The 20207-nt window shown below is 41.8% G+C and overlaps 2 protein-coding genes across 2 annotated transcripts in view; one reads left to right on the top strand and one right to left on the bottom strand.

The window, feature by feature from the left end:
• On the top strand, positions 1-20106 carry LOC310869357 (myosin-4-like; the record flags this gene model as incomplete). Its single annotated transcript, XM_083780053.1, has 40 exons — positions 1-204; positions 777-920; positions 1397-1553; positions 1695-1722; positions 2000-2114; positions 2201-2293; positions 2452-2515; positions 2611-2709; positions 2808-2911; positions 3226-3364; positions 3461-3579; positions 3698-3847; positions 3998-4168; positions 5036-5251; positions 5406-5499; positions 5739-5830; positions 5943-6030; positions 6164-6281; positions 6422-6545; positions 6630-6766; positions 6880-7135; positions 7265-7507; positions 8654-8830; positions 9538-9683; positions 9761-9851; positions 9939-10328; positions 10426-10552; positions 10644-10762; positions 12144-12340; positions 12840-13023; positions 13104-13269; positions 13378-13502; positions 13766-14074; positions 15052-15255; positions 16054-16179; positions 17022-17192; positions 17284-17388; positions 17738-17833; positions 17914-18048; positions 18564-20106. The coding sequence occupies 40 exons, from the start codon at positions 1-3 to the stop codon at positions 18585-18587; spliced, it is 5847 nt and encodes a 1948-aa protein (XP_083636179.1). The 3' UTR covers positions 18588-20106.
• Positions 19717-20207, bottom strand: part of LOC310868545 (myosin-4-like) — a gene marked incomplete at both ends in the record, with an annotated part of 32404 nt that continues 31913 nt past the window's right edge. Inside the window, one exon of the mRNA XM_083779005.1 lies at positions 19717-19731. Coding sequence (XP_083635131.1) covers positions 19717-19731 — 15 coding nt within the window. The remainder of the gene's footprint in view (positions 19732-20207) is intronic.

Below are 20207 nucleotides of genomic sequence, written 5' to 3'. Positions count from 1 at the left end.
ATGAGCTCTGACGCGGAGATGGCCCAGTATGGGCCTGCGGCCATCTACCTCCGAAAACCCGAGAAGGAGAGGATTGAGGCGCAGAACCGACCCTTTGACGCCAAAACGGCCTGCTTTGTTCCTGATGCCAAGGAGCTGTATGTCAAAGGTGTGATTCAGTCAAAGGAAGGTGGCCAAGCCACAGTGCAGACGCAAGATGGGGAGGTGAGAGTCATGTAGCAAAATTCCTGGGCGTTAATTAAAATGTTCACGCCACCACTCACTGATGTCAGGCAAGCTAGGCAAGCGATGCCTAACAGTATGTATCAAAAGCCATACCACTGCTATGGAACAGTTTTCACCTGTCAACCAACAGTTGGTGACACGTGCCGTCACACAGGCATTATCACTTTATGACTATGAATACGCTCCATTCCTGCTGCGCTAGCACTGTATCTGCTGGCATATATACATGTGTATATATGCACACACACACACACACACACACACACACACACACACACACACACACACACACACACGTGAGCATGCATCTTATGTATATTTATGGATACTATTGTCGTGTTATCTGACTTTTTTCCTTTGATCTATTCTTGACTATATTTTGTAACTGCCAAACATTGGGAGCTTGGGAGAAAATGCGCATGTAAACTTGTGATGTGACAATAACATTTAAGTTGATAGTATAAGAATGAATGACTAATGGGTCACATGACATTACTATAATGTGGACGCAGCATGCTTCACTCTGAATAGTCTGTCATTGTTTTCATCAGACGGTAACCGTTAAGGAAGAGGACTGCCATCCAATGAACCCCCCAAAATATGACAAGATGGAGGACATGGCGATGATGTCCCACCTCAACGAGCCCTCTGTGCTGTACAACCTCAAAGATCGCTACGCAGCATGGATGATTTACGTAAGGTTTTCAAATAAGCACTCCATTCATCTTCCAATCTGTGTTATCTTCCATCTTGAAATCCTACCCAATTTATACTTGGTTACTGTACATGCTGGTGTTGCAAACACTGAAAATAGCAGATCTACAAGCACACAACCAATTGGCACGGTGTGCAACATATTGTGAGTTTATAATGTCGATTTGCTATTTTCAGTGCGTGGCACTGCAACCATGTAGAAATCACCCTGTAAGGGTCAATTTGGGTAACTATAAGTACACTTACTTACGTTCTACTTTTGGTACTTTTAAGTACATTTTGATACCAATAATTTTGTACTTTTACTCAAGTAAATTTTGATTTCCGGACAGAGTATTTCTATATTGCAGTAGGCCTATTGATATACTTTTACTTAAGTAAAACATTTGAGTGCTTTTTACACCACTGAATTTGGGTCCTTTTCTAAGTGAAATGAATGGTTTTGACTTTGTTGCAGACCTACTCTGGGCTCTTCTGTGCTACCGTGAACCCCTACAAGTGGCTCCCAGTGTACGACGCCAAGGTGGTGTCTGCCTACAGAGGCAAGAAGCGCATGGAGGCCCCACCCCATATCTTCTCTGTTTCTGACAATGCATATCAAAATATGCTTACAGGTATTCTTACAGGACCTTACAGGACTAGATACATGCACTTTCATTTAATTGTAAACACATGCAGTCAGATCATCTAAGCATGCTGCTTAGATAGAATTGCCACTGAAACTTTGTTTCTATATCGTCCTCCAACCTATACAGATCGCGAGAACCAGTCTGTCCTGATTACGTGAGTCTGTTGCATTTTCAGAATCTCTGACACTAACAAAGAGAGGTATAATCTTATCTATCTATATACAGGTCCAGTGGCAGTGGGCACCTAACCTAACTTAGTGGGCACTAACCTAGCTAACATAGGTTAGTGGACATCTAACCTTGTGGGCACCTCAATGTTCAATGTTGCATTTTTTTCTCCCAAAAATGTAAAAAACAACTAATGATAATTAAGTATATATGTTTTTGAAACGGTCAGAAATGTGTATGTATATTGATGTCCCTATTCACAGTGGAGAATCTGGTGCAGGGAAGACTGTCAACACCAAGCGTGTCATCCAGTATTTTGCGACAATCGCAGTTGCAGGTGGTGCTGACAAGAAAGAACAAACGTCTGGAAAAATACAGGTATGACAAACATTTCACTAATCAATGTAAGAAATAAACATATATCTACATTATGAGGTACTGAAGGAGCTTGGTATCCTTTCCAGGGGACACTAGAAGATCAAATCATGTCAGCAAACCCTTTGCTCGAGGCCTTTGGGAATGCCAAGACTGTGAGGAATGACAACTCCTCCCGCTTTGTAAGTATGATCTCCCAAATTAATTGTTCCCGAATTTAAAACAAGAAATTCTGATCTAATTTAATTACTTACTACTAGACAGTTTCTATAGATCATCTTGAAAATGAGAACAATGAAGATATTTCCCAAATTGTTGACGGTACATTAATATCTCTTAGGGTAAATTTATCAGAATTCACTTCGGAACCACAGGAAAACTGGCTTCCGCCGATATTGAAACCTGTAAGTATGTCTTGCCTGAACATGTGACCTTTGTTTCATATAGGTAGGATACTTGCAATGATAATCCTTGTCATTAAACATGGTATTCTGTGCAGATCTTCTGGAAAAGTCAAGAGTGACATACCAGTTATCTGAAGAGAGAAGCTATCACATCTTTTATCAGATAATGACAGGCCACAAAGCAGACCTTATAGGTGTGGTAAAAACACAATAGCATGCAAAAAGTATTTTTTCAATAAGTACAGTATCACATCATAATACAGCCATTTAATGCTCTTTTCCCCCTCTACAGAGATACTGCTCATATCAACAAACCCATATGACTTCCCCATGGTAAGTCATGGGCAGATCACTGTGGCCAGCATCGATGACAAAGAAGAGCTGGTGGCCACAGATGTAAGTGTAACACCCGAGATTCAAACCAAGGTCTTCTGCATGGAAGAACCAAGCATCTACTGCTAGGGAAGAGGAAATCCCCTTGGCAGGGGAGATATTAGCCTTCAGGTTAAGCTACTCTGCTACACTAAACCTCCAGCACAACCAAGATTCCAACTCCAGTATCCACGTGGGAAAGCAAACATCTACCACTAGTCTTGCTCAGTCAGATATTAATCATATTGTGCATTTGGGCTTCAAGTCGGAGCTACTTTGCTACATAAGCAGTCTCCTGTTAATTCATTACAATGTCAATGTTGTTTCCTAAACTTCAGACGGCCATTGATATCCTGGGGTTCAACAGTGATGAGAAAATGGCCATCTACAAGCTGACTGGTGCAGTGCTGCATTATGGGAACATGAAGTTCAAGCAGAAGCAACGAGAGGAACAGGCGGAGTCTGACGGCACAGAGGGTGAAGAATATCTGCACTGTTGTGACCAAAGTTATATTCAACACATTGATTCATCATTATGCTAATAAGTTGATATATTTCCTTGGTATCCATCAGTGGCAGACAAAGTGGCATTCCTCATGGGTTTAAACTCTGCTGACCTGGTGAAAGGCCTCTGCTACCCTAGGGTCAAAGTAGGGAATGAGTATGTCACCAAAGGGCAGACAGTCCCACAGGTACTGACACAGCTCAATGTTAATAAATAATATGTATTACTATTATTTGAGTGATTTATTGTCAGAAACAGAGAAACACAAATCCTTAAAGTGTATTCTGCATAATCCCCACGATTAGGTCAGCAATGCAGTTGGTGCCTTGGCCAAGTCAGTCTATGAGAAGATGTTCTTCTGGATGGTTATCCGAATCAATGAAATGCTGGATACCAAGCAGGCCAGGCAATTCTATATCGGAGTGCTGGACATCGCTGGATTTGAAATCTTTGATGTGAGCATGAACTCTACTGCATACTATTCAAAACATAAATACAAATAAAATGCATACATCAAATACAGTACATTAAATGGGTTTGGTGTATCATTGCTCTTCACTAAAATTGCCAGAGAAAGAGATGAATGATTTGCTCTTCTCACTTAGTACAACAGCATGGAGCAGCTCTGCATCAACTTCACCAATGAGAAGCTGCAACAGTTTTTCAACCACCATATGTTTGTGCTGGAGCAAGAAGAATACAAGAAAGAGGGAATTGTCTGGGCGTTCATTGACTTTGGTATGGATTTGGCTGCCTGCATTGAGCTTATTGAGAAGGTAAGACAAACGAGAATGAATACACCATTGTTATACTTGCTATACTTTGTTGTATAACAATGTCATGCAAAAGTAGTGAAAATATCAAAAATCTACAAATTAACTTTGTGGGCTTTTATAAATATTTAGCCAACTAAAAGTAGTAACAAGAAACGGGCGTGTGCAGAGCGGGTGCATGCGTTTGGTCCGACATACCATTGGTCTGAACGACAACCTACCTCAAACCCTTACCCTAACCTTAACCTCCCACAGGGGAGCACACCTAACCATCTCCCAACCCTTAACGCACCTCGGACAAATGCTCCTTCGAACCAATGATATGTGTCGAACCAAAGTATGCCTCCCGTGCAGGGCAAGTTCTGTCAGGAAACTCAGTGCAGTTGTTGGCGGCCGTTCATTGGGCCACCTCAGCTCCACTTTTGGTAACTCATCCAATCACACACTCATTTCATTCTCAGACTGCTTTATTTTAGCTGGAAGTTTGCACTACTCATCCCTGCTTGCTTTTGCTGCTGCTCACTCACTACCACCTTTCGTTTTGGATCTGCTGTTTATGTAGGGGGATTCAGACTTTCAGAGTCCCTATGGTTGGGAGATGCGTTTTATCAGAGTACCTAAAAGCAGATCCATTTAATTGCCGAACCATAATAAATATATTGCTCATTTTATATTAAATTAAAATATTTGATGCATTCATGAGTTGTCCTGGCTGAACTCCAAATTATAACTGCCTCTCGGAGTCGGAGCCATTGGAACACATGTATGCTCTTTTCTCCCCCCCATTTCCTGAAAAGTTACAGTTAAGGTTTCGACAGTGACAAAAACGTTAGTCGCTTTATCTCAGAGATATATCATTATGTCCAACAGCCGATGGGCATCTTCTCCATCCTCGAGGAGGAGTGCATGTTCCCCAAGGCGTCGGACGTTTCCTTCAAGAACAAACTGTACGACCAGCACCTCGGCAAGAACAATGCATTCCAGAAGCCCAAGCCTGTCAAAGGCAAGCCTGAGGCCCACTTCACCCTGATGCACTACGCTGGCAACGTGGACTACAACATCAGTGGCTGGCTCGACAAGAACAAGGTCTTATAGCTTTAATATGTTTTGTTTTTCTTTGCTAAATATTTTAGCCTTTTTAACTATTTCTCTTCTAATAAAGTTTTTTTTTCATTTGTTTGGGTACCAAGAAAAGCAAGTCTGATGTATTATTATTATTATTATTATAAATGTTATTAAGGACCCGTTGAATGAGTCCGTTGTGCAGCTGTACCAGAAGTCATCGGTTAAACTGCTGTGTTTCCTGTACGCCTCATTCTCTGGAGCTGAAGCAGGTACTGTACCGTCCGTCCACACAGTAATACAAGCATAATTATGGTCAGTGGTAGAAAGAAGTACTCACATTTGCTCTACCCTGAGCTACCCGAACACTAGATTGGCTATTTGGCATTCCTTTATGAAAAAACATGAAAACCTGCAACATGGAGATGCAAGGTTTCTGCCCGACATAGATATTCAGAGCAGGTATTAATGTAATCAGAGTTCTGATATTGTTTTATACAATATAAAAAAGAATCAGGTGGTGATGCTGGTGGCGGTAAGACTGCAAAGAAAGGGGCCAAGAAGAAGGGGGGCTCTTTCCAAACTGTGTCTGCTGTTTTCAGGGTAGGAAAATAAATTATGAATTGTTCCAGTATTACAGGATCCAGTATTATACAAAATTTTTATAATAGCGACTATTCTACTATACTATAATACTAACTGTTTTCCTTTGCAGGAGAATCTTGGAAAGCTAATGACCAACCTGAGGTGCACCCATCCTCACTTTGTCCGTTGCCTCATTCCAAATGAGGTGAAAACACCAGGTGCTGTATGGCTTTAATGAACAAACATCTATATCCTTCTCATGTAACCTTAGAAAGAAGAAAAGTGGAATAATTGCATAGCTTCAGTTTTTTATGAACTGATCTCTGTTGTGTTGAACATACTGTACTGTAGGTATCATGGACAACCACTTGGTCATCCACCAGCTGCGCTGCAACGGTGTGCTGGAAGGAATCCGGATCTGCACCAAGGGATTCCCTAGCAGGATTCTCTATGCTGACTTCAAGCAGAGGCTAGTACTGAATCCTACACCAGCATACAGACTAGGCAGCATAATACAGACTAGGCTAGTACTGAATCCTACACCAGCATACAGAGTAAAACATCTGTTTTCATCTGGGTTGTTCATCTGGGCTTCCGTTTGTTTTTTAGATATAGAATATTGAATGCCAGTGCAATCCCAGAGGGACAATTTATCGATGGAAAGAAAGCTTGTGAGAAGCTTCTTGGTTCGATTGATGTTGACCATACACAGTACAGATTTGGGACTACAAAGGTATGCGCCGAAAGCTCTACGAATATAGTTATAGGCACACAGTAGATTGTCAATAGCAGTAAATGTCACACAATGTGATTGCAGGTCTTCTTCAAAGCTGGTTTGCTCGGCACTCTGGAGGAGCTGCGGGATGACAAACTAGTCTCTTTGGTGACACAGACCCAAGCAGCTTGTCGTGGTTACGTCATGAGACAAGAATTCTTCAAGTTAACGATTAAGAAGTAAGATTACACTTAAACTAGAAGTACCTGTCTCTTTTCAAACAAGTTTTTTATAAAAGATATACTTTTGAACTAGTGTGAAACTGTGAACTAAACATTGTTGCATGTTCCAGGGATTGTGTGTGGATTCTGCAATACAACTTGCGCTCATTCATGAATGTGAAACACTGGCCATGGATGAAGCTGTTTTTCAAAATAAAGCCCCTGCTGAGGAGTGCAGAAACTGAAAAGGAGATGGTAACCATGAAGGAGGACTTCGTCCAATGTAAGGAGGATCTGACAAAAGCAGAGTCGAAGAGGAAGGATCTGGAAGAGAAAATGGTTTCTCTGGTGCAGGAGAAAAATGACCTCCTTTTGCAAGTGCAAGCTGTGAGTATTATACATGTAATCTGTACTTTTATTGCGTTAACCTTTCAATGTTATTTGTCATGTATGTCAGATTTCGGCTGCCTTTTCACAGTAGCTCAACATGTTTCCCCCCCCCCCCCCATTTCATAGGATGCAGAAAACCTTTGTGATGCAGAGGAGAGATGTGAGAGTCTGATCAAAAGCAAAATCCAACTCGAGGCCAAACTCAAAGAGGTGACTGAAAGACTGGACGACGAAGAGGAAATCAACTCTGAGCTGACCACCAAGAAGAGGAAGCTAGAGGACGAGTGCTCTGAGCTCAAGAAGGACATCGATGACCTCGAGATGACCTTGGCCAAAGTGGAGAAGGAAAAGCATGCCACTGAAAACAAGGTTTGTAATTTAAGCCCATGAACCTTGTCACACTCTGGTCTGAGTGAAGGTAGTGTAGGCCAAAAATGGCACTGAACCAGCTCACCTTTGCAGAGTCCACATGAAATGGTCATTCAAACAAACACAGAATAGGTATTTACAGCCCACTGGCCACGTTGGCTCTTTCAAGGTCTGCTCTGCTCCCTACAACCCTACATCGATTGCTGGGCATGCAGTGGCAGGTGCTCCTTAGAAAGGCTAGGCCAACCAACCCCGGGCTGATTCCACAAGCGAACCAGTGCATCAATGTCCAGAGACATCACAATTCATTCATAACCATCATTTAAAAAGTGTCACATACTACTTTTTTTTTTTTTTATGCCACGATTTTGTAACCCAGTTTTCTTTTCACCCAGTGCCAATTATCTAATGTAATCCTGGGCGCTACACTTCCTCTGCCAACCTGGGGGGGGCAGCGGACTGACCTCATGCCTCCTTCTATGCATGAGGAGTCCAAGCTGCTTCTTTTCACCTGACAGAGGGGGATTTCCCCGGCCGGACGTAGCGCGTGGAAGGGACACGTTATTCCGACGAGTTCCTTTCCCCTCCATCAGGCGCCCCGGCTGGCCAGGGGGAGGTAGTTTTAGAGACCAGGATTACTGCATGTTTTTGTGAGGGTATCTACCCTAGGGGACACGGGGAGAACATGCAAACTCCACACAGAAAGGCCCTTTCGCCAACCCCCGCCTCGGGTATGGGCACTGATGACGCGGAGGAGGGAACACGCCGCCAGTGCCCACAGCGTCCCCAGTGGGAATCGAACCCAGGACCTTCTAGCTGTGAGGCGACAACAGTCACATACTACTTTATAAATGATCCACATAATATAATTAAAGTTAAGAGTTCTTTAAACAAACCCTCCCACTGTTGGCATGTTCCCCAAGTTGCTCCCTTCAATGGAGTCATTCTCTGCAACAAATAATAATATAAAACCCTGATTGTTAACTTCAGTCTCAGTGGCAGGGTGAACTGCCACAAACCTATAGCATCTCCATTCTGCAGGGCCTGTCATAATAGGCAAACATGGGGGACAACGAAGCATGTGTATAGCATTTAAGTAGTGAATGAGGAAATGGCTGTTTGTATTGATTTGTAAACCTATTGCAGGTGAAGAATCTAACGGAGGAGATGACTGCCCAGGATGAGAGCATCGGCAAACTAACTAAGGAGAAGAGAGCCCTCCAAGAGGCCCACCAACAGACCCTCGACGACCTTCAAGCAGAGGAAGACAAAGTCAACTCTTTGACCAAAGCTAAAGCTAAGCTTGAACAACAAGTGGACGATGTGAGTTACTTGGTGGTGTTCAACATTTTTCATACCCAGAGGACGAGAAGCGACCTCAAGGTCGCGTGCATGCATCCGCCTGGGTGATGGCGGATGGCAGACTGCTGGGGCGAGTGCTGGCGCTTTGGTGTGTGTGTGTGGGGGGGGGGGGGGGGGGGGGGTCAAATCAACATATGGAATGAGTTCTGTACTGGCCATATATGGAGCGTGTCTTGAGTGTACAGGGTTTGATGAGGTCAGACCAACCTATGGAATATCAGAACGGGAAGGACGGGTGGGGAGGGATCAACAATGTCAAAACTAAAGAATATTTTGGTATAGTTGGATAAGATTTTGCCCACATTTCCATGCTGTATTTATGTGGTAGGATATAACAGGCAAACATTGATCTAAATAACAATTATTTTAAATTCTCTAATGTTGTAGTATACAACATGCTGTGTACTTGTACAAGATACTAAATTAAATAATGCTGATGTTTAACAAAAATGTTACTGATGAGAGCGTAAAATGAAACCAATTGGAGACGTAAAGTTAAAGATCTATAAGGGCCCATTTGGTTGCCAACTTTCCATCATATAACTGGGGACCACCTGGAACCTCAAAGACCACAGGTGGTCCCCGGCCCACTGGTTGAGAATCACTGCTCTACACATTAAAGTAAATATTTTTGTATATAAGTTAAGTGACAATTGCTTAATTTCAAGCTTGAGGGGTCACTGGAGCAAGAGAAGAAGATCCGTATGGACCTTGAGAGAACCAAGAGGAAGATTGAGGGTGATCTAAAACGTGTGCATGAGTCCATAATGGATCTAGAGAATGACACACAGCAATCCGAGGAAAAAATAAAGAAGTAAGTGATGACCTGTGGCCCTTGTACATGGGGAAAAGCTGTTGGATTCAAACTGACACATTATGTTGTCTTCCCAGGACAGAATTTGAAAACAACCAACTATTCAGCAAAATTGCAGATGAGCAAGCAATAAATATCCAGTTTCAAAAGAAGATGAAGGAACTACATGTAATGCAGCCCTGATTTATACATGACATATCCATTAATGCTTTTAACTGATATTATTGTAAAAAACACATTTTCCATCCCAATAAGGCTCGTATCGAAGAACTTGAAGAAGAGGCTGAGGCTGAGCGTGCCGCCCGGGCCAAAGTGGAGAAGCAGAGGTCTGATCTCTCCAGGGAACTGGAGGAGATCAGCGAGAGGTTGGAGGAGGCCGGGGGAGCCACTGCTGCTCAGGTCGAGATGAACAAGAAGCGCGAAGCCGAGTTCCTCAAAATGCGACGTGATCTGGAAGAAGCCACGCTGCACCACGAGTCCACGGCTGCTGCGCTGCGCAAGAAGCAGGCAGACAGCATGGCTGAGCTGGGAGAGCAGATCGACAACCTCCAAAGAATAAAGCAGAAACTTGAAAAAGAAAAGAGTGAACTGAAGATGGAAATTGACGATTTGACTGGCAATATGGAAACCGTGGCAAAAGCCAAGGTATATTACACCGCAATGCCTAAATGCCTGTATGCGTGACAAAGCAGAATCTCTCATTTAGACCGTTTATGTCTAACCTTTTATGAAAAATGTTAAGGTCAACATGGAGAAAATGTGTCGCTCACTTGAAGATCAACTTATAGAGCTGAAAACCAAGAATGAAGAAAACATCCGTCAAATGACTGATCTTAGTACTCAGAGGGCCCGTCTTCAAACTGAGAACGGTAATCTTTTGAAAATGTCTAATTATCTCACCCGTTATATGATTACAGACGTAACGGGGGAAAAAAACATTGATCTTCTATTGCGTTTTAGCTGAATTTTCTCGACAAATTGAAGAGAGAGAAAGTCTAGTTTCTCAACTGACACGAGGAAAACAGGGATTCACAACCCAAATTGATGAACTGAAGAGGCAGATCGAGGAAGAAACAAAGGTAACACCTCGGGACGTCATATGCTGTGTAGATTTATAACAATCAGAACCTTGAAGTATTAAATAAAATAAAAAAATAAAGGTCCTGTACCTGCGACAGTAAGTCTTAACACTGGAAATGAACTGTATTGCAGAGCAATACAGTTCAATACAGTACCATTTATTTTTAACTTAAATTGAGATATCTTTATATTGTTAAAAGGTAGGTCAAACAAAATAATGTACAATTGGACAATCAATGTCCCTTCAAAATGTAAATGAAAATGTTTATCTCCCTTTAAATTCTCCCCTGAAATGTCCCTTTAAATGTGCCCCAAAGTATTCCAAAAGTAATCCCGAAAAAGGTAATCCAAGTATCAAAGTGTCCCGAACGTTGTAGATCCTCTTTTATTCAATTAGGTAGTCCAAAAAAGCTCTGAAAACAAAAGGCAATGCATTGCTTACGGAAAAAAAGAAAAGGTATATGCTGCTCACCCAACCTTTAAGTCGGGAGTGCTCCGCTGGGTCCTCTGTTCACCAGCTCTGATCGTTTGTTCAGAGCTCACAGCCTCAGAAAGTCCGACCAAACTTTGTCTCCTTCCCTACAAAGTTCTTCGGTCAAACTGTGTGGTTCAGTTCAGTTCTGATTTGGCTTAGTATTGGTTTTTAAAAGACTGTGTTTGGCCAAGAATAATAACCACACCAAACCCTCTTCTCACATGCCCAAAATGGAACCCAGGCTCGGCACCTCCTTTTATAGCTTCCTGGCAATTGACTTCCTGGAATTGGAACTATTCCTGGAACTATTGCACACATACATTTCCCCACAGCTCCCCCTGTGATCAAACCTTGTCATTTTGTCAACAGAAAAACTACACAAACACACATTATATTATATTCTTCGTACACTACATTTCAGTGTTAAATATGCAACCATAGTTTAACCAACATATTCCCGAGTATGTTTAATTTTCTTTCAATACTCATACCAGGACAGGAAATACATTATTTCACACATTTTATGTGGCAGTGTCACAGATTGCTGTCATAATCTTGACCACAGGATACTTTATTATAGTGGTTCTCAACCTTTTCGGGGCGCGACTTGACCACCCAAAATATTTGAACGTGACCTGACAAGCACTTGGAATGCAGGAGTTGAGGCATTCAATTTCATTTGACTCGGTTCCACAGATAAATATTGTGAAAATAGCAGATCTACAAGCTCACCATTTTTGCCCCCTTCTTATATTATTTGACAATTTGGTCAATGCTTGACTAGTTTTTATAGTATAGTTTGATTGGCATTTGATTTTGATGCCTTAATGACCTATTTTTTATGGGACTTCCCCGGTCCAGAGGTTGATTGTACTCAGATCATGTTCCTATGATTTCCTCTTTAGGCTAAGAACGCCTTGGCTCACAGTTTACAGTCAGCTCGCCATGACTGTGACCTCCTTCGGGAGCAATTTGAAGAGGAGCAGGAGGCCAAATCTGAGCTCCAGCGTGGCTTATCAAAAAGCAACAGTGAGGTGGCCCTTTGGAGGAGCAAATATGAGACTGATGCCATCCAGCGCACTGACGAACTGGAGGAGACAAAGTAAATGTTGACCATATAATGTATATTCACTTGTCAGCCTCTTGAAAATCTTAACCCATTAAAAGGAGAAGTTCACCCAAATAATTACTTATTTTATTTATCAATAATTTACACACCCCATGAAGCCTTGAATTGATGGAGACTTTGTTGTTGTTTTTGTCACATTTCTGAGCCAATAATTTGACTGGGTCATCGGTCAGTAGGAGACTCAATAGGAGTGACTGTTGGTCATCAAATTATTGGCTTAGGAATGAGACAAAATGTTATATATTTGGCCGTCGACCCCCAAATATAGGCCTATGTAATTTCAGGATTTAAAAAGAAATAGCAGATCTACAAGCTCATAGTGCGACAAGAAGTGATGCGCTGTGAGCTTTAATATATGCTTTTTTTTAATAGCCAAAGTATAAAAGAATGGTTAAAGTGGTTAAAATCTAAATCGACACGGATGCTTTCCCAGTTTTAATGAGTCAATACTGTTGTTTTCGCTTTCCTCCAGAAAAAGGCTTACACAACGCCTCCAAGAGGCTGAGGAACAAATCGAAGCGGGAAACTCAAAATGTGCCTCCCTGGAGAAAACCAAGCAGAGGCTTCATAATGAGATGGAGGATTTAATGGTGGATGTGGAGAGGTCCAACTCCTTAGCGGCTAGCCTCGATAAGAAACAGAGGAACTTTGACAAGGTACTCGATACATTCGTCTTGTATTGATATACATCACATTGTCAGGGTTTTAGTAGCTATAATATAATCGTCTGGTTCAGATTCTAGCTGACTGGAAGCAGAAGTATGAAGAGTCTCAGACGGAGCTTGAGGGGGCTATGAAGGAATGTCGTTCTCTGAGCAACGAGCTTTTCAAATTGAAAAACTCGCACGAGGAAGCCCTGGATCATCTGGAAACTCTGAAACGAGAAAATAAAAACCTACAGCGTGAGTGAAGTCAGTCTTTTTATTCGTTATTAAATGAAACCGCCGTAATGATAAAAATATATAAAAAAGGAAACATTATCAATGTGCGTTTCATCTTTCAAAATGCAGAGGAGATCTCAGACCTGACAGAGCATCTCGGAGAGAGCGGAAAGACCATCCATGAACTGGAGAAATTCAAAAAGCTGGTCGAGACAGAGAAAAGTGATATGCAAACAGCACTGGACGAAGCTGAGGTAAAATATGATAATATGGAAGCAGGAATAGCTTTCCTTTAGCTAAGTGGATTCACTGTATGTGGATGCAGACTGCCAGTAAAGCACGCTGTTGTCCCAACATTTATTTGACAGACACATTTTTGTTGCTTGCAACATTGTGAAAGATAAAAGGTACTGTAGTAGATGAAGGCTAGATGTATGGTGGACATCTGTGGTGTCTACCACTGTGCTGCAGATAACATAACGTTTACCGTACAGTGATAAATAGCATCTTTCTACAGGCCTCTCTGGAGAATGAGGAGTCGAAGCTCCTTCGTGTTCAGATGGAGCTGAACCAGATCAAGGCTGAAGTAGACCGGAAGGTGTCTGAGAAGGACGAGGAGATTGACCAGCTGAAGAAAAACAGCCAGAGAATAATGGAGTCAATGCAGACCACTCTGGACGCTGAGGTCAGGAGCAGGAACGACGCCCTGAGGGTGAAGAAGAAGATGGAGGGAGACCTGAACGAGATGGAGATCCAGCTGAGCCATGCTAACAGGCAGGCTGCCGAGGCCCAGAAACAACTGAGAAATGTCCAGGGGCAACTTAAGGCAAGTGTTTATATATAGTTCCTTATGTTTTAATATAACATCATTTTACTCACATTAATAATGTGTTTTAATCGATAGAAATCTCTTTAAAAATGAATCTATACAGAAGGAAACCACCCACAACCGTAATGAATGTATTTAAAACAAGACGGGTCCAATTACGGTGTGACCTCTCTTTGGATGCTATATCGTCAGCCACTACTCTATGGTCCCAGCCAGTGTGATTTCTGGTCTAGAGGGGCGGATTCAAATTTGCCGGCAAAAACAGCTGGTCGATCCCATTGGTTCACAGATCGACTGTTGCTCAAGAGGTAGAGCAGGTCGTCCAATGATCCAAGGGTCGGCGGTTCGAATCCCGGCTCCTCCTGGCTCCTGCCCAAGGACATGTCGAAGTGTCCTTGGGCAAGACACTGAACCCCAAATTGCTCCCGATGTGCTGGTTGGTACCTTGCATGGCTTCCGCCGCAATCGGTGTATGAATGTGTGTGTGAATGGGTGAATGTAATGCACAATCTATGTAGAGCGCCTTGGATAAAGGCGCTATATAAATGCACCATTTACCATTTACAGATCTGACGTCAACAAATTTGGAGCGACGCCCCGGCCTCTGCAATGTTATTCGTTAGCAAAATTCAAGGTTCACTGCCACTCCTAGACCAGATTTCCTTGCATTTTTTTCTTTTGAAAACAAAACCCCAAGGCTAGTCTTACCCAAATATGGAGGGATAGACGGATGGTGAATCTGAGATTATGAATTCAGAAAATGTGACAAATATTCACAATATGTGAAAACAATATTCAGGGTTTACTTCCTTGGACTACTGGCAGCGTGCACAAGAACAGTCCAGTGTTTTGAGAGATTATCAAACACACCCACACAGACAGACCATCTTAATCTAGACAGCCCACCCCCTAGGTAGCATGCTGTAAAAACACTAATAATACGTGACTCTGATAAAACCTTAATGGGATTTCAGGATGCTCAAATTCACCTCGACGACTCTATCAGAGGGCAGGATGACATAAAGGAGCAAGTAGCCATGATGGAGCGCAGAACAACCCTGATGCAGGCCGAAATCGAAGAACTTCGGGCAGCCCTTGAGCAGGCCGAACGTGGCCGCAAGACAGCCGAGCAGGAGCTGATTGATGCCAGTGAACGAGCAGCGCTTCTACACTCACAGGTCAGTTTGTTTTCCAGGGTGTGGTTGTTTATAGAAATTGCACTTCTTTAGCCGAGTGATTCTCAATGTTCTGGATCAGGGCATCTTGATTTTGAGAATCTCTCTTCACACCTGAGTCTTCACACGGCAGCCATATGGGTCGCATGCACTTTCAGAGCATGTCTATTTTAATGATCAATCAATCGATTGCGTTCTAGCTTAAAGTACTACTAACTAACATAGTAATAATAGTATACTACAAGCTCCCATTTATCAGTATCTGAATGAAAACACATTTCTTTCAATATTTTAATGACAAAATACCATGAAAACCTTTTATTTTACCTGTCACATTTACCATTACAATCTTTAGTGTTTTGCCCAATTGCAATATCCTACCGGCCCAGCAGTGGTCCCCGGCCCACAGGTTGAGAATCACTGCTCACATCATATGGCTGGTTTCCCACAGAGCACCAGTCTCTAACCCTAACCCACAGGTTGAGAATCACTGCTCACATCATATGGCTGGTTTCCCACAGAGCACCAGTCTCTAACCCTAACCCACAGGTTGAGAATCACTGCTCACATCATATGGCTGGTTTCCCGCAGAGCACCAGTCTCTAACCCTAACCCACAGGTTGAGAATCACTGCTCACATCATATGGCTGGTTTCCCACAGAGCACCAGTCTCTAACCCTAACCCACAGGTTGAGAATCACTGCTCACATCATATGGCTGGTTTCCCACAGAGCACCAGTCTCTAACCCTAACCCACAGGTTGAGAATCACTGCTCACATCATATGGCTGGTTTCCCACAGAACACCAGTCTCTTGAACAGCAGAAAGAAGCTGGAGGCAGACATCAGTCACCTTCAAGGTGAAATGGAGGATTCCGCCCAAGAGGCAAGGAACGCAGAGGACAAAGCCAAGAAAGCCATAACCGATGTGAGTCCTCGTCCCCGTCCTCATTAAGGGGTGAAAAGCATTGCATGCACGCATGCGTTTTTTTTCTTTTGCGTGTGCTCGCGCACACACACACCACCTCTTTAAGACCTGAGGCCGATTCTACAAAAGTTATTCGACATCCTTAGTTTTCTGAAAAACGTATGTTGCTAGTGCTACAGTATCAGCTTGGTGCTCAAACCTTTTCATGTCAAGGACCCCCAAAAATGACATGTATTTGACTGCAGACCCGCATCTCAAAATATTTTGTTCCAAGGGAGAAGCAAAGACTTTACGCTTTAAAATATAATATGTTTAAAGATTTGCTTACGATTTGTTCAGGACTTACACATATATCAGATCTATAAGCTATTTGTGATAGCTATAGTATAAAATAATGGTTAAAGTGGTTAAACTCTAAAATAACACAGAGGCTTTCCCGGTTTTAATGGGTTAAGATTGAGCTTTTAATAAAGTTGATGAATTAAAGAGAACATGTATGTACTCATATGATACACCAGAAGGTTCTGCAAGCGAACCATAATGATTGGTGAATGACTTGCTCCAAGTCTCTGAATGGGCTATTAGGCTTAAAAAACTCTGATTGGAACCATTCATGTTGTCAAAGAAGCAGCATTAGCTTTCTGAGCATTATAAATGGCTCATTACAAGATCTGGGAATTAGAATGGGGGAAGAAGGAGGGCTTTTTCAGCACAAAAACATGTCCTTAAGTCCCTGCATGCATCTACAGTACCTGAAATTACCCTCTGTGGTGTTCCTGTCTGGGCTTTTATTTTAGTGAAATTAAGTGGGGGGAAAAACATGATCTATGTTGCTCTTTTAGGCTGCCATGATGGCTGAGGAGCTGAAGAAAGAACAAGACACCTGTGCTCACTTAGAGAGGATGAGAAAGAACGTGGAGGTGACTGTCAAGGACCTTCAGCATCGCTTAGATGAGGCTGAAAACCTGGCAATGAAAGGTGGAAAGAAACAACTTCAGAAGCTGGAAACTAGGGTATGCATACTGTAACAAGTTGCACGTTTTACGTAATCCTCTATGTTGGTATGGAAGGAGAAAGTTATCTTAATGATTATCTTTTACCAAGGTCCGTGAACTGGAAAATGAGCTTGACGCTGAGCAAAGGTGCGGTGCTGATGCCATCAAAGGAGTCCGTAAATATGAGAGGAAAATCAAAGAGTGCACTTATCAGGTAAATCCTAAAAACTGTATTGAAATTTTCAATGTAATCCTATTACAGTATATTATGCCATACATATACAATATTTTTAGTGTCAATGTGCATTGACAGATTAACCACATGCACCCATCGCCAGCGTCACTATTCTGGCTGAACATTACACGTAAATGGCAGATCTACAAGCTCAAACAGCTTGCAGATGTGTTATTTTCATCAAAGAGATTTGTTGTAGAGGGAGCAATGGAGCAGGCCTAGTATAGAGCCCTAGAGTATACCCTGGTCAACTTAAGATAACAAGAATCACTTGCTCAGTCAGTTCAGCAGTAAACTAAAGTGAGCGAAATGTACTGATTTACTGCAGGCTGAAGAGGACAAGAAGAACAATGTCAGACTCCAGGATTTGGTGGACAAGCTTCAGAATAAAGTGAAAGCCTACAAAAGACAAGCTGAAGAAGCTGTGAGTGAAACATAAAAGAAAGCATTTAAATGTTTCAGACAATCGGACCATCCATACATTCAGTGTTTATTTATTTACAGGGGGAGCAATGTAATATCCACCTAGCCAGGTTCAGGAAGGTCCAGCATGAGTTGGAAGAAGCTGAGGAGAGAGCTGATATAGCTGAATCCCAGGCCAACAAGATGCGAGCCAAGAGCCGGGAAATAGGATCTAAGGTACAGGTTCCATATATTGCATACCATATATAATACTTTTCGAGTATCTGTCTTGAAATGAATAATGACCTGCCAGGACTTTAATTAATGCTAAGGTAAATGGTGCATTTATATAGCGCCTTTATCCAAGGCGCTTTACAGAGATTGTGCATTACATTCACCCATTTAGACACACATCCATACACCGATGGCAGCAGAAACCATGCAAGGCACCAACCAGCACATCGGGAGCAATTAGGGGTTCAGCATCTTGCTCAAGGACACTTCGACAGTAACTCTGGGGGAGCCTGGGATCGAACTGGCAACCTTACCATCCAGCCACTCTACCCCTGATCCACCGCCGCCAATAGCAGAACATTACTTCACAGTGAAATACAGAGTGGGCAACTGGGCATTTAAGTCTGAAATTGTATAAGTTATTGTTAAAATAAAACTCCAGGCTTGAAGGTGTGTGAAACCGAGACACTTTTAGGATAATGCTGATAATTGTGTATTTCTCTAAATGTCTTATGAAGGCACAAGACGGACAAGGAGAGTAGCAGAAAGAAGATGATGAAGATGGCCCCTGTTTGAGTAGCAGTGGACAGTGTTTTAAAGGGAAACTTCACCCTTTTTGCAAAATTATATATATATATATATTATTATTTTTTTCAAAAAAGGGTGAAGTGTCCCTTTAATGTTACATGTGCATGATGTGAATGCTACTGAATGTGTTTGGAAACCAATTGCATCTCACAGTGATCACCATAATATTACACAATGTACGTAAAGCTTCCCAAAATATGCATGATCTGTCACCGCTATGAATTCATTCAACTTTTGGTTAAACTATAGCTAACATTATTGTATAATCACCTTGGTAAATAGTACAACAAAGCATTTATTTCCACTATTTAGACATTTCATAAAATATTTTGAAAACCTTTGACCTATAACATGCCCCAAAGTAGACACATCGGGTTGAAAGTGGTTAGCATCACTGTCCATGACCATAGAAACACCTCTATTCAAAAGAATTCACCTGAGCATGTTACCTACAGACAGTACATAGCACTGTAACTTGTGCAGAAATGAGAAATTCTAAAATGATGTACTAAACTTAAGTGTAATATAAACCCAGTATTTATTTTAATCTTTTGCACTGGCTGTTCAAAAATAGCAGATATAGCTGTGAGCTTGTACTGTACACACATTTTTGAAAAACCTAGTGATTTAGAAGGCATTTGTAGAATCTGCCACAGGTCTTAAAGGGTTAATGATGGCTACCAAAGAACAGTGTTTGTTCAACAACAACATGAACATAGTGTGAGAATGGTCCCTTATGATTATGTCTTCAAATAATTAAATGATACCAATTAACTCCATCCATTGATACAAAGTGGATTATGCATGATGTGTATTGAGAATATCAATAAGAGAAGAACAATATTGCTTTTTTTCTGGAGTAATTCAGTGTCATTGCAAATTATTTAAATCTTGCATACGTAGAAGTAGAATGCTTCTTGCATCCCAGCAATGCAATAAATATGTTTTTTTTCCTTCCAAACAATGCATTTAATCAAGCAGGGAAAGGGTTGTCTTTTTTTAGTTTTATTTAAATCATGGCAACATACATCCACTACCACATAATAAATACATTTCAGAATACCACTTTGTAATGACTTATCCTCACTTTTTACTTGGCTGAAGAAAAGAAGAGATATTTGGTTAAGAGTATGTTGCACACTAGATAATCACAGCACACCTCATCTTCATTATTCCAGCCAGGCACCACTATTGTCCTCCGCCACTGTCCTTTCCCTGTTGAGAAATAAAATGAAAATAAAAACACTGAAATCCAAACTTTAAAGATAAATCACTTAAATTCAGAAACGAATAGTTTTCATTATCCTCATGGGGGCCCATGCCTGGTTTAGCCAGGGGAGGGCGGTGTTGGACAGTGTCTTGACTGTCTTCAGTGCGGTTGGGTGCAATTCCCCGACAATCCTCATGGGGACCCCACAGACTCTACGTCACTGCTTAAATTGATGCCATTTTATACTGTAAACAAAACATATTGACTCCTGCTTTGAACATTATAAGATTTGTTTTGCCATTAAAAATTTATAGCAAACCTCATGAAAATCTTTGAGTTTTTTTTTTACAATCAATTGACACGG

The sequence above is a fragment of the Protomyctophum parallelum genome, assembly GCF_964188405.1.
Source record: "Protomyctophum parallelum genome assembly, chromosome: 13".
Lineage (NCBI taxonomy): Eukaryota > Metazoa > Chordata > Actinopteri > Myctophiformes > Myctophidae > Protomyctophum > Protomyctophum parallelum.
The sequence above is the reverse complement of the archived record's forward strand: the minus strand, read 5'-3'. Positions and strand labels throughout refer to the sequence as shown.